The sequence below is a fragment of the Lissotriton helveticus genome, chromosome 11, assembly GCF_964261635.1.
Source record: "Lissotriton helveticus chromosome 11, aLisHel1.1, whole genome shotgun sequence".
In the NCBI taxonomy this organism is placed as follows: domain Eukaryota; kingdom Metazoa; phylum Chordata; class Amphibia; order Caudata; family Salamandridae; genus Lissotriton; species Lissotriton helveticus.
The window spans coordinates 163,052,085-163,066,913 of record NC_136072.1 but is presented as its reverse complement, the minus strand read 5'-3'; the positions used below and the strand labels follow the sequence as shown (position 1 = coordinate 163,066,913).

At 43.5% G+C, this 14,829-nt stretch overlaps 1 protein-coding gene across 1 annotated transcript in view; it reads left to right on the top strand.

Moving 5' to 3' along the window:
- LRRC15 (leucine rich repeat containing 15) overlaps positions 1-2,637 on the top strand; it is a 162,149-nt gene extending 159,512 nt beyond the window's left edge. Inside the window, exon 4 of the mRNA XM_078665459.1 lies at positions 936-2,637. Coding sequence (XP_078521585.1) covers positions 936-2,568 — 1,633 coding nt within the window. The 3' untranslated portion in view covers positions 2,569-2,637. The remainder of the gene's footprint in view (positions 1-935) is intronic.
- Positions 2,638-14,829: the final 12,192 nt, after the last annotated feature.

Genomic DNA, 14,829 nt, shown 5'->3' with positions numbered 1-14,829 from the left:
GTTGAGGGAAGGATTGTTTGTGTGCAGGAAGGTGTCCCTTCTTGCACATAAACAATCACAAATGGTCAATTTAAACTTCTGCGTGTGCTGCATTAAGCAGCACACATAGAAGTTGCAAATCTTTATGTTTTTTAATGATTGTTTATGTGTTGGAAGGGACACCTTCATGCATATAAACAATCATTCATGTTGTTTTTAAGTTTCTAGGTGTGCTGCACAATGCAGCACACTTAGAAACAGCAAAACGAGAAAAAATAAAGCTTTTCTCCTTGTTTCACCATGTTAAGACTAGGTTTTCCCTGGTCCTAATTTTGGCGCTCCCTCCTATTTACGCCACCCTTGTAAATTGGTGGCAGCATCAAAATAAATGGTTGATGCGGTGGAACGCTGACCACCACACCCATTGACCTCCCCTTTCACGCTAAGTATAGCAACATAGAAAACATTGACAATATTGACTATTAGAGGAGCACAGTGAAATATGCACATTTGTTCACTTTGAGGAAAAATGTCCAATTCTACATTCACTACCCAATTGCTACACATACCATGTTTGACTGGCGATAGATTTTCATGATTCATTTGTAGAAATCCTAAGGGCAGCTCTTTACTTGAAACTGTCTATGGCATTCCTATGTGGGCAAACACATTGTTATTCGAAAATAAATTTATGTTTGCAAGACTAGGGAAGCAAATTAAACCATACACAACTTGATCGATTGCTACACATGGAAGCTCAAACAAAAACTTAAATGCTTCTTGTATTAGTGTATTTTAATATGTTTTTGAGGTTATTTGAATTAACATGATCAAGGGCATTCCCCTACTTTATTTTGTCTCAACATGATTGAATATTGAACAAATAAAAATTTGTTCTAATGAAATTTGACAGAGTTTCAATAAAGTCCTCTTTTTCTTTTCTCTTGTCTTGGTAGGTTTGGAAGGATGGTGGCCATGTTGATTCTGCTTCTCCTCGTCACCACCCCCCTTGGCATGTTCTCTCCAACTTGCCCATCATCATGTGACTGCTTCAAGAGCCATCAGGTCTTTTGCACTAAAGAGAACATGACAGAAATCCCAGAAGAATTTCCTTTGAATGTCAAAGAAATTGTCTTTGTGGAAACCAGTTTAAACACTGTTAAAACTGGTGCTTTCTCAAACAAAACTAATTTGACAAAATTGGTTTTCCTCAACAATCAGTTAACATTTCTGGAACCTGGGGCATTTAATGGGTTGTCAAGTGTTGAAGAGCTTAGAATTATTGGCAATCCTTTATCCACTATTAAAGCTGGGATACTTAACAGTGTGAGGAATCTCAAGAAACTGGTTATCACGTTTAATTTGATCAAAAAACTTGAACCCGGGCTGTTTGATGAAATGGAGCACTTAGAATTTCTCGATGTACGCGGAAACAACATTGATGAACTTCCTAACAGGATATTTGATCATGTAAAGAATCTTAACATAGTGAATTTGGATCTGAATAAAATCCCTCAGATCCCTGCTGGTCTGTTTAGCCGAAACAGTGTCCTTAAAATGCTCAGTCTAAAAGACAATTGCATTAGGAACTTGCACCATGATGCATTTGTTGACCTATCAGAACTTGTGGAACTCTACTTAGATGGAAATAACATCTCACAACTTTCTCATAAAGTTTTCTCCAACCTGCATAAGCTGCAAAAGCTAAGTCTTGTTCAAAATTCGCTCAAGGAGTTGCCTGTAGAAGTGTTTTCCTCTTTGTCACATCTTGTTGTGCTAAATCTGGATAGAAATTTGCTTGAAAACCTCCCTGTGGGTATTTTTGGTGCCATGGATAATTTATCAAAATTGTCATTAGCAAAGAACAAGCTGAAGACTCTACCCGAAGGTATTTTCCGGGGCTTAGTTAATATAAACACCATCTCGTTGTCTAACAATCTTATCACAGCTCTCCCCAGTGGAGTTTTTAGAGGTCTGGAGACCCTCACCAGACTTTACCTTGAAAATAACAAAATCACATCTTTAGATGTACAAATGCTAGAGACCCTCTCTTCATTGGAGACGATCGACCTGTCTGAAAACCATCTGAGTAACATCCCCGTGAACATGTTTGACACAAATTACAATCTACTGTCTGTAATTTTACGCGGAAACCCTTGGATATGCGACTGCCACCTGGCCTATCTGGTAGACTGGATGAAGATGAACACAGATTGGTACCAGAATTCTCAAGCACGCTGTGATGGACCTCAGAATTTTAATGGAACTGCCCTCTCTCTTCTGAAGGGTGAGCAACTTTTTTGCTTCTCTGCTGAAGACAACTCAGACATTCTTCCGTCTCAAAAACATGACAATGAAACCAAAATAAATTTTTCTTCTATTGTCAGCCACAAATCACTCTCTCCATGTACCTACAGGACAGTTAACAACATTAACTTCCTTTCATGTAAAATATCCATGTGCAACAGCGTAAAGGTGCATGTCGAAGGACTCAATCGTTCAGAAACTCTGGAAGTCAGGTCTAACAAGCAAGTGGATCCAGACAAATGCAGCCCTGTCGATATAGACATCATTATTCATGCTAATTAGTAGTGCTAAAAAGAAACTTGAATGACAGCGAAAAGTATTTTGCAGCAATAAAAATTAAAGGTATTTTTAGATTTAGATCAGGGGTGTCCATGGTTGGTCAACAATGTCTTCATTTATACCAGAATTTCAGGCGAATTCCCTACGTGAATGATTGCCATTCAGAGTCATTATATATGCATTTTCCCCCAGTGGATATCCTGAAAATCAGGTGTGGATTCGACCTCTCGGATTGAAATTGGTCACCCACCTTTAGATCATCTGAAAATTGACAAGAGCTCTTGGAGCAAATTCCTCACTTTAGAATATTTTGTAATTTTGATATTCTCGTATGTGTTACATATTTCAGAATATAACACAAGGGCTGATAGCTGTTGTTTTATTGTATCTATGACTATCTTAGCCAGAAAGCCAATAACAAAAAAAGTTGCGTATTGCTTATTGTGTATTGCTACATGCACATAAAACACAAGGGGTACTGGTTCTAATTCTGACAACATAAAAAAGGACAAGGGTTGAAACGCTAGGGGGTGGACTCAGGTTGTGTTTTAATAACTAATAACGGTCTAATAGTGAGTGGTCGCATGGATCGCAATTATAAGTAGTGCGAGTAATTACTAAGTGAAATAAAATCTGCACCCTCATCAAATTTTGATAATCAAACCTATTGGAGTTCAAAGTGTGAAAAAGACATGGAAAATTCTGAGACGCACGGATTTTGGTGCAGTAAGCAGGGAAAGCCACATGTTATAACCCATTGTCTGTAATAATGGGGGTAGGTGGTAAACATTGCCTCTCTGTGACTGATTTAATTGGATACAAAAATTATCCCATCCAACCCCAAGTACTTATAATCAGGCCCTTAGGGAACCATTCTGACGGGGCCCTAGGATTTGGTAATACCGCATTGGTTTTTCTTTTCCAAAATGAGTGATATCTTCAGTATTAGTAATTCTGGGATGTGGAATTCTAGGTGGTCCCATTAAAAAAGAGGAATTGGGAGGTTGATGTTTTAGTCACAACAGCTGCTCCATGTGGTAATTCCTCATTTCAGCCAATTTTCTATGAGGAAGTTTTATCATCTGCTTAAATGTCTGGGTGTAAACATTGGGGTGCATATCTTGCAATGCCTGATTCAGTGTGGTTTACCGGTCACATCAAGAATACTCGCCATTTGGGACGAACACCTCATTATATCAAAGGTTGAAAAAGCAAGACAATAAAATAATTTAACCGATTTTCTCTGAACTAAACATGCAGTTCATAGTCCCCACACATTCGTCATCAAGGGCCAGAATGGCAAATTATGAGTGCAACTGCTCCAGTTTTTAGGTAGTGGGGGAGGGCAGGAGAGGAAATATTTTTTTTTTTAACGTACCCGCTCCTGCACCTGCCACCTCAGTCCCCCTCTTCCGGCACTGGCCACGCCTCTGCGCAGGCTCCCAGGGAACAATCACAGTGCTGCTCTCATGCTGGTAATACCGGCATGTCAGCAGCGCCATGATTGGCCTGAGTGGGCTGATGACGCTTGCTCAGGTCCAGGGAGCCTGGGGCTTTTCTACAACCAAGCTGTTGCAACACAGCTGGGTTGGAGAAACATGAGTGCGCATGTCTGTTTGGCCGGCCTGAGACGACCGTCCAAACAGATATGCACACTTACAAGTGCCCACCACTCCTCCTGTAGCATGATGCCCAGCAGGATGGCCCTTCACTAACCGCAGCTGGGAGTAAAGAATATAAAAAAGATAATAAAGTGGTTTTATTATCATTGTATTTTTCAGTGAGGGAACACTCCTCCACTATAACGGAGGAGTCTCCCCTGCAAAATGTTTCCATTGGGCATTTTTCCAGGGGTGTGGAGAAGCTGGAGGCCATTTCTATACGGTTGAATGTGCCAGCCTCTATCTCCAGCTCCTGGGGTTTATGGCAATAGGACAAACTGGCAAAAAAAACTGAGAGAGAGAGGATGCTTGCCAGATGTGTTTTTAGGTCCACTCTGCTCCTGCGGCATTGACCTCTTGTTTTTTTCTAAAAAGGTTGTGTTAGGGATAAGATCCTCTTAAAGTATGTTAAATGTCCATTGTATAACATTCTGTGTGTGCTTGATGATAAATAACAGAAATAAACAATTTCTGTAATACAGTTGTGGATTATAATTTGGGGGTTTTCTTACAGAGTCCTTCACTATGAAACCTGTTCATTGTCTGAGCAGTAAACACACATTTCTCTGGACATGTTTTCAAAGTATTATGCAAGGTTGCATATTGGGGATGACGTTTCAGATATTGCCAACAGGAATTTATTGTGTTTCCTCATAGAAGACCTAATAAATTTAGGAGCATATTTATAAGGAAATGGTGCAAATCGCTCTGTGCCCAATTTGGCAGCACCACACCATTTCCAACATGCAGGGATGTGCCATATTTACAAGGATACGGCGCACCCCTGTGTTTCCCCTAGTGCTGGTGCTAAGAATAGTTGCCTAGCACCAACACAGAAACCCTAGCGACATAGTGCAAGGGGGCTTGCGTTGCAGGGATGATTGTTTATGTGCAGGAAGGAGTTCAATAATGGTGATTTGCTACTTCTGTGTGTGAATATTGCAGCACACATCGAAGTAGCAAATCGCCATTATTTAATGATTGTTTATGTGCAGGAAGGGACACCTTCGTGCACATAAACAATCATTAATGGTGTTTTGCTCTTTTCATATGTTCTGCAGAACACATTACATATAGAACCAGCATTGGCATAGCCAACAGGTCTCGCTTTTGGGACCTTATAAGTATTTAGTTATGCAGCCCTATCAGCTCTAAGTTTGCTTATAAATAACCAGCAAAGGGATGAGGCATAGTAAGGGAGGGAGTTGTACTCAAATCCTTTCCTGCGCTGTTGAATGTTTTTAGTACTGACTAATCTGGTCAAAAACACTGCACACAGGCCTTTGGTGCCACAACCACAGGACCTAAACCGTAGCAGGTTAAGGAGCATGTTTTTTTTAACAAAAATAGTTATGAAGAAGTGGCATAGTAGTCTCGTAACAAAAAAATCTTGCACATTTAGCTCCTGGGCTAAGTTTTGGAGGACATACCCTCGTATTATTCAATCTTTGAGTCAGCTGACTGCTAATAGAAGTGTATTCTCCTTGTGTAGAGTGCACAGCTACATAGGTATGTAAACATAATGCTTAAAGGTATCAAATGTTAGCCAGGATTACATGAAGCACTGTGATCACCAATGCTGTTTTTTTGTGTTTTTTTTAGACCCGATCTGATGTATTGTGTTGGAGTCATTTAAAAATGCGTTTCCCAGTAGAACCGAACCCTTTCCCTTCATAAATACATTGAAACTATCATATCCTCGAGTAAGCCTCCGCTGCTGGGCTGCAGCTACCACTAATGGACGTCTTGGCTAAAATGAAACAATGCTATACTGACAGGAAGAGCTGTCAGTTCTCCTCGTAGTGTGGCTGTGTGACAGTTGTTGGGTTTTTAAGTACACGTAGAGAATCGGCAGCAAAGTTCAAAAGCACAAACACAAGCGTTACATGACACCCAAAGTCACAGACTGTAGCTGAGCTTTTATGTGCGTGCACTGCAGGAGAGCTAATGTCAGCCACTGAAGGCGGGTTTTTGGGCCTACACGCTGCACCCGTACACGCACATCACCCAGCATTTAACGCGCATACTCTGGAGCAAAATGGTAGCTGGGTTTTTAAGTATGCAGCAGATGGGTCACAGCTGAGCTTGTAATCACGGACTATATATAACCACTGTGCGATTCTGGCATTCAAACTGCAGCTGAGATATTAAGGGCCAGGCTGCTGCTTTGAGGCACACAAACCAAAGCCGGGGTTCTAGGCACACACAAACTGCACTCTAATGTCTACGACTACAGCCCTCGAATCTCAGACGAACTTGTAAGCATGTGACAGACGTGACAGCTAACCACGACGGCTTCCGAAGCCCATGAAAGTCAACGAGTTTACAAAGCCCAAGAGTCTAGGTGAGCTCTACACCCTGTGTGCAATAATAAGTCACACTTAAAACCACATTGAGGCAAGCATGTTTCTAAACATGCACCACAGCAGTCTCTAAGCACCCAACCCGTAGCCGCAGGGCTTCAAAGTGCGTACCAAAGAAGCAGGAACTAGCCGAGCTACGAGGCAGACAAGGTCGGGAGTTGTGTGCGCGTGCACGCAAAAAAAAAGAAAAAAAGCACGTGAGTGGTGCGCGCGCGTGGCGGTGGTAAAAGAGAAAGTGTTCACGATCGCGCTGTAAGGGTGCCGCGTGCGATGCACTTAATGAGCCATGACGGAAAGCCAAATGGCGCCTCTGCACGTAACCGTGCGCGTAACAGCAAGCTTTAGGGCAAAAGCGTGCGGTCGGATTTCTAAAGCCCTCTTACTAAATGTCTCGCTAGAGCAGCGTATGCAATGGCTCAGACGAGACCTAAAAAGCAAAAATGAGGAGAAATAAAAGTATGTCTCCCCAATCCGCCAATCTAATGCCTGCTTTTGCATGGTGTTACATTTGGCGCTGTCTCGCATGTACAGATCCTTGTAAATTTGGGTCAGCGTCAAAAAGCAATGGATGTTGCGGTGGAATATCCACAGCAACACCCATTGCAGTGCCCTTTCACTCGGAAAACTGTGTGAAAGGGCACTAAATTTACAAAGCGACGTTAAGCCAGTAAATAGAGCAGGGCATTGCGCTACCCAAACGTCAGTAAAAATGACATTCTGGTAGCATAATCCCCTTGTAAATATGCCCCTTAGAGCCTGAATTAGAGTTTGGAGGACAAGGTACTTTGTCACAAACACTCAGCCCGCCAACCTCATTTAGAGTTGGCATGACCATAAGTATTCTTTCGAATGATCCCTTGTTGGCTCTGTTGATGGAATACTTCATCTGACAGCCTGATGGGATATGAGCCGTCAGAGGAAGGACTTGACAGTATCCACCCTAAATAGGGCAAAGTGTCCATTAGGGAAGAATCTGGTAGTAAGGGACATGATAATAACCCACAAATTGCAGGAGAAAAGTTCCAGGGTAATTAGGCCATTGTTTTTGATTTTTCAATAACAAACTACCACTTTTTTGCTTTGTAAAGCAAAAGCTTTTGAAAAGTTTGATGGCTATCAACATTGTCCCACATTGACAGGAACTTGGTGGTTCTTGACAATGTAGAGAGGGTGACCATCCGCAAACTTTAAACTTCAAAACTCTCCTCTTTCCTAAATAATTAGCTGATATGACCCCCTTTTCCCGGTCTCCACCTTATGGGTTGATTGATAAGCAGTTAGCGCGGGGACACACAGTTTGTGCAGCCAGGCGCTTTATAAGTGTTTTTATTATTATTATTATTATTAAATCTGAAGGGCGCATCTCAAAATCTGTATAGTATTTGTATCTTTGAGGTAATATTCAATAGCTGATAAAAAGGTACTAAATACTTGGGGGCTCATTTATGAGCCCCTGCGTCACTTTTGCGCCACCGGTGCATCACTTTTTGTGACGCACCAGTGGCGTACAAAATGCGCCTTGTTGCGCCATATTTACAAAGTGACGCATCTAAGTAGATGCGTCACTTTGTAAACCCCTGCGCCACATTATACCTGCACCAGGTATAATGTATGCAAGGGGGCGTATTGCTGCAAGAAAGGGTCGTAGAAGTGACGCAGTGAAATCTATGAGATTTCACTGTGCCACTTCTAGGACACAAATGCGTCAATTTCTTACGCCTGCCTCACAGCAGGCGTAAGACTGACGCAGGCCCTTTCACATGGGGCTGCCCCATGTGAAAGGACACATTGCTGGAGTTGCGTCACTTTTTTGACACGCTCCAGCAATGCGTCCCTTTTGCACCATACAGATACGTCAGAAATACTGACTTATCTGTAACTCCTTGCGACATGATGTGTCATATTATAAATATGATGTATCCAGCATGTTGCAAGGAGGGAGCAATAAAAAGTGACGCATCGCTCGTTTTTACGCAGCGATGCGTCCCTTTTCATAAATGAGGCCCTTGGACTCCAACTTTCAGTTGCCGCTGACACTTTGAGGAGCAAGTCTGTGGAAAGCCACTGTGTGCGTCTGCAATCCAGAGGTTTTGGGACAGTGTATTTTGATACATGCGTAGCAGACTCCGTAGGGCTCAGCAACCCAGTAGGGACAATGTGGAGTAACAAGTTGGTATACCTGTCTTCATGAGCATTGCCAGTTGCTCTTTGCAGCCTACCCATGTTTAGCAGGATGGCCGGCTCCTCTAGGGCGGTGCGACCAGAGCCACTGCACCAGGTAATGACTTCAGGTGGGGGCGGCATATATCATCGTTTTAAAAGCACCTGCATTCTTTGCCTCCAGCAATTTTCAGGCAACAATTAAAATGTCATGATAACTCCGGTGATTAATGTTCTTCCTGGAGAGAGAGAGATCAGAGATTTGGCTAGTGGAAGTTTTGACTCATCGTAAGGTAGTGCAGAGAGTTTATAAGCCTGCTGCAAAGAACATGTACCATGCAGGTCACAAAGTGCATATAATGAAAATAGGTCAGTAAGTTACTGCTTTTGTCAGAGCGATCCTATTGTTACTTGTAGTCTACAAGTTAAAATCCTAATGTAGAACCATGAGCAATTAACTGTCATCAAAGAGGTGCATAGAAACTGAGAGGTGTAGGTTAGGGCATTATGTTTTTTCCCCCCAGTATTTCATTCTCCTAATGTTGCAAAATGGGTTCATATGGGTAGAAATCAATGCTTCTTATTAAAGAGAATCCCTAACCATGTTGTTATTTTTTAAATTCTAAGGGGCTTATTTACAGGACTATTGCGCCGCCGGTGCGCCACTTTTTTTGACGTATCGGCGGAGCAATGGGCTTGCCCATATTTACAAGGCAACGTAAAGTAACCTGTGTGACTTTTCATGGCCTTGTAAATATGGGCCCCTTTTCACGCATTACTCTGCATGAAAGGGGTGTTCCCTGGGTGATGCTGTGGGTGTTCCCACGCAGCATCCATGGAATTTGTTGCATTCCCAGGTTAATAACATTTTGTAAAACTGGGAATGCATCGATCAGAATCCTACGCTTCCCTAGGGGAAGGTATGAATGGCGCAACGAGGAGAAATATTTTTATTTCTTCTCATTTTGATCCTCTTTCGATGCGTTCTACATTATGCAACACGCATAGAAAGAGGAAAATGCCATTTGTGATTGTTTTTGTGCAGGAAGGTTTCCCTTCTTGCACAAAAGCAATCATCCCTGCAGCGCAGGCACCCTTGCAAAATGACTCAACGGTGCCTGCTCTGGCGTATGGCAGACAATTGTGCGCCAGCGCAGGCGAAAGCACAGGAATGCATTGTATTGTTGTTAATACAACACATCTCTGTTCTTTGAAATTGACACAGCATTGCTGTTTCAAGGTTACACGGTCAGTAATGGGATTGGGGTGTAAAAAAGTCTAATAGATCTTTTGAACTTTGGCAGAGAAATACTCAGCGATTTCATCACACCACTGCTGGGTACTATCAGAGGCAGTGATAGGGCTGGGAGGTGTGAGGAGAGACTTTGTGATTTTAAAGATTTCAGGAGGAAACTTGGCTGCAGAGACAATTTTATCATGGTAAAAATTCACTTGAGCAGCCTTTATTTCTTTTTTATAAAGTTTAATTGCCTCTCTGTATTTGGCTTTGCTAATTGCCGAAAAATCAATTCTCCATTTTCTTTCACATTGTTTACACGTTTGTTTAAGTTGCCTTAGTTTCTGAGAATTCCAGGTTTTTTTGTTGGTTCCTACTTGGTGGAAGGATTCTTTCCAAAGTACCGTGTCTAAGGAGGATTCAAGCCAATTATTGAAGTGGATGTATGACGGTACCACGCGTTCTTTTACAACGCGTACCGCTACAACGCTACTTTTACCACGCAAGTCGTTACCACGACTTGCGTGGAGGGGCGCTGGATAGTAAATTTTTTAATTTACTATTCCAACTCCAGTCCCCGTGGACTCTAGGGATGGAGTTGGATAGTAAATTAAACAATTTACTATCCTGGAGCGCCCCCCAGCGCAAGTCGTGGTAACGACTTGCGTGGTAAAAGTAGCGTGGTAACGGTACCGCGTTGTAAAAAATGTGTGGTAACCGTTGCATACCATTGAAGTTATTATTGGCAACGATGGGATTAGCATGAGGTGTAGGAGTTGAATTATTTAACTCGGTAACCCAGTTATCCAAAGGTAAATTAGACCATAAACGACTACATTTTTTTATTTTTGCAAAAGGCAGGAGGGGGTCGCATAGGGTCCAAGTGAATGATAATGGCTTGGGGGGTTACCCAAGAAGCCCAAGGTATATCCCCTACTGACTTTTCTAACTTTCACTCCATCACCACCCTACTGGTACCACTCAAAATGCTAGACAATAGTGCACTCACAACCTCAAATGTTCTTAGATAGGATTACCATTCTATACCCTATGTAATTTGGTTTTAAACCACTTTGGCAGTTTGGCACCAAGACCGCGCTCCTGGATTGTGGATGATAGTTTGTGGTTTCGGATGAGCGAGACACCCCACTGCTGGGAATACTGAAGCTCTCAGAGCATTTGAGCTTGCAGCATTCTGATTGGAAGCAATGAGAGTCATTTATGGGGTCTCTCATGGCTCGCCCTCGTGTCATGCTCTATTTAATATCTATCTGCGTCTACTGTTTGCCCTGTATCAGCGCTACGAAGTGTCCATTCAATCATATGCCAACGACACTCACATTGATGTTGAATTTTCCAATGATCAACAACATAGGTTAGATCTAACAAAACTTGCTGTCAGAAATTCAAGTCACCAATCTTTTGTGTGGGGTACCACAAGGATCCTACCTGAGCCCCACACTTTTAATGGCACCATTAGGAGCTACCATCAGTACCTCAGGCTTCAAGATTATTTCTTACACCGTGACACCCAGCTGATCTCTCTCTCGGAGGACACCCTAAACACCCTGGCCAACTTAAGCGACGCATGTCATCGGTCGCCGGCTAGATGAACATTAATTGTCTTAAGCTCAGCGGTTAGAAAAACAAAATAATCTTGTTTGGCAGAGACACCTCTCTCTGTGCTAATGCTTAGTGACCCGCTGAACTTGGCCCTTCCCACAGCCTTCTCAAGCCAATAGAAACTTGCGCAGCAATGTTGATCATCAGCTCTCAATAACTAACAATTAACAATCCTATCTGCTTGCTGTTTCAGCATCAGCGAAATGTTAAGAAATATTTTAAAAGGCTGCCTCTGGAGTCACAGAAAACTCAAGCCACTCAAGCATTCATTGCCAGCGACTATATTACGGTAATGCACTTTATGCTACCTTCTCAGCCCACCTCAATGAGAGGCTACAGGTGGTCCAAAACACATCTGCCATCCTGCCCTGTTGCACATCTGTCTCTGGCCACTTACTCACTCTCCACTGGCAGGGCCGGACTGGCTACCAGCTGTTTTGGCATGCTGCCAAGCTGGGGGCTGATTTCGTTGATGGGGACCTGCGTGTGCTGAACGAAGTTCGTTTTGCTTTGTTTATTTCGAAGCACACGCAGGTATCCATCAACTAAATTAGCCCTCACCGCAGAGACATCACCCCCCAGCTCAACAGCATGCCAAACGCCCAGTAGCCAGTCCAGCCCTGTCCACTGGCAACCTGTTCACAAGTGATGCCTTGACAAACTTCTTCCAGGGCTTTTCACAACCTAGACCCCTTCTATCTCAGTAATCCTAAACACTTTTACATCCATACTTTGTTCCACATCTCTCCAGCTCACCAACCAGTCCCGGTTCCATCACACAGGAGCAGATGACCGCTCATTCTCTTACATAGACCTGAAGCCTGAAAGAAGTCCCCCCTCTATGTCCATTCTACTAGCCTCTTCTTCAATTCAGGAAACATCTTGGAACCCAGTTGTTCTAACTTCTGCTCCTTTCTCTTGGCCTCCAGGAAATGCCTTCCTTTCCTCATGCCAGGATGTCCTCTGGGATGATATGTGCATGTTACAAGCACTAGCTGCAGAACATAACATAGCATAGCATAGCATAACATAACATAACATAACAGGTTTGGACAAACAATAATTATTTCCAACTTAATCAACATAAGACATAATCAGTCATCTTTAGTGCTAAAGCAAGACCTTCTTGGTCATCAGTGAAGGCACTCACTATTTTACACACATTTTCCCTCACAGATAAGGTTAAAAATAATGTTAAAATGTCTCTACCATGCTGATACCGTTTTTTAAAGCACAAATATATCAGGCGACTAAGACTGTTTCGTCAATATTTCTCTGCTCAAATCTATATTACCTTTTCTCTCTCTGGAGAAGAGGGCTTAGGCTTCAGGAGCCATGGCCAATGCCAGAGCGGACGACTATTAACTGCCTATGTGTGGCCCTACCTGGCTATCTCTAAAGGGTCTAGGGTTTGAGAAAAACCCATCAGGTGTCAACAGCCAGGCTAGCTTTGCACTGGCTACCAGTCAGACAGCCATGAATGTTTAAAATGTTATGCCTGGTCCATAGATGCCTACATTAACCAGCACACAGGTATTTGAATTTGAATTTAAAAGCATTTATACAGCGCACGTTTACCAGGCGGTTTCATGGCGCTAGTGGTGGGCAGAGAGCGGCAGCAACAAGAGAGATCTAAGTCGGGTAGGCTTGCGCGAAGAGGAAGGTTTTAAGATTTTTCCGAAACAGAAGGTAGGAAGGAGAAGTGCGCAGGGTAATGGGGAGGGAGTTCCAGAAGGTGGGAGCCAGGACAGCAAAACTTGATCCGCCCGCTTTCTGTTTTTTGAAACGGGGGATGGCAAGGAGGGCCGAATAGGCGGAGCGAAGTTCTCTGCCAGGGTGATAAGACTTTATGGCCGAGCAGATGAATTCGGGAGCAGTGCCCGATCTGGCCTGATAGGTGAGGCAGCCAAGTTTAAAGAGGGCGCGCTCTTTTATTGGGAGCCAGTGTAGTGTTCTAAGCAGTGGGGTGGCCCGATGGTATTTGGGCAAGCCGTGGATCAGGCGAGCCGCCTGGTTCTGCACCAGTTGCAAACGATGGATCGCATAGGCAGGGGCCCCATTATAGACTATGTTACCATAGTCTATACGGGACAATACCATGGCCAATATAATTATTTTTAGAGCAGAGGAAGAGAAAAAACGGGAAACTTTCCTAATTATTCTAAGGGAAAAGAAACAAGAGGAAACCACAGAACTAACTTGTGAATGGACAGTAAGTTGGTAGTTGAGGAAGATCCCCAGGGTTTTTACTTTGGGTACAGGGAGTGGGGGGACACCAAGGGAGGGGGGCCAAAAAGAGGGGGACCATGGACTGCAACCACCTCCGGTCAAACCCAACTCGGTCTTGTCCGGGTTGAGTTTGAGGTGGTTGCAGTTCATCCAATCATGAATGAGCGTCATTACTGTCTGGACGTTCAAAGCAGATGAAGATGAATGGGAAAGATTGAAAATTAGCTGGAGGTCATCTGCGTAATTAAATACGGTGACCTCCAGCTGCTGTAACATAAAAATGAGGGGGAAGATATAGAGGTTAAACAATAAGGGGGAAAGTGATGAGCCCTGAGGGACCCCGCACTCTACCTTGCGGGAGGCCGCCACGTAGCCAGCCAGGCGGACCGCTTGACTTCTCCCAGCAAGAAAAGACTCAAGCCATGAAAAGGCCAAGCCTTCTATGCCCGCCGCCCTGACACGGTGGAGGAGGATGGAATGGTCCACCGTGTCAAAAGCGGCGGACAGATCTAGGAGTATCAAGGCTTGCGGAAGGTTGGTGTCAATACCTTCACGCAATTTGTCCATTACTGAGATGACCACTTTCTCTGTAGAGTGCATGGGGCGAAAGCCAGCTTGACAGGGGGAGAGGCAATGATTTGCCTCGATATGGGTGGTCAAGGTAGTGGTGATATGGGTTTCAAGGACTTTTGCGAGATAAGGCAAGAGTGAAATGGGACGGTAACTGGAGGGGGACAATGAGTCGGCGTCCGTTTTTTTTAGGATTGGTAAAACAATCGCTGATTTGTGTGAACTGGGGACAGAACCGTGTGTGAGTGAGTCATTAAGGAGGGTCAGGTACCTGAGTAATTAAAGTCATTGCTACACTTGAACTCGAGACGTACGTAACAAATCATCTGAAAAGCTCATGGTGGCTAAATGTAACCACCAAAATGTGGCAGCAGTTCTTTCTCAGTATTTGCAGGCTTTTTTATGAGCCTTTTGCGCCGCC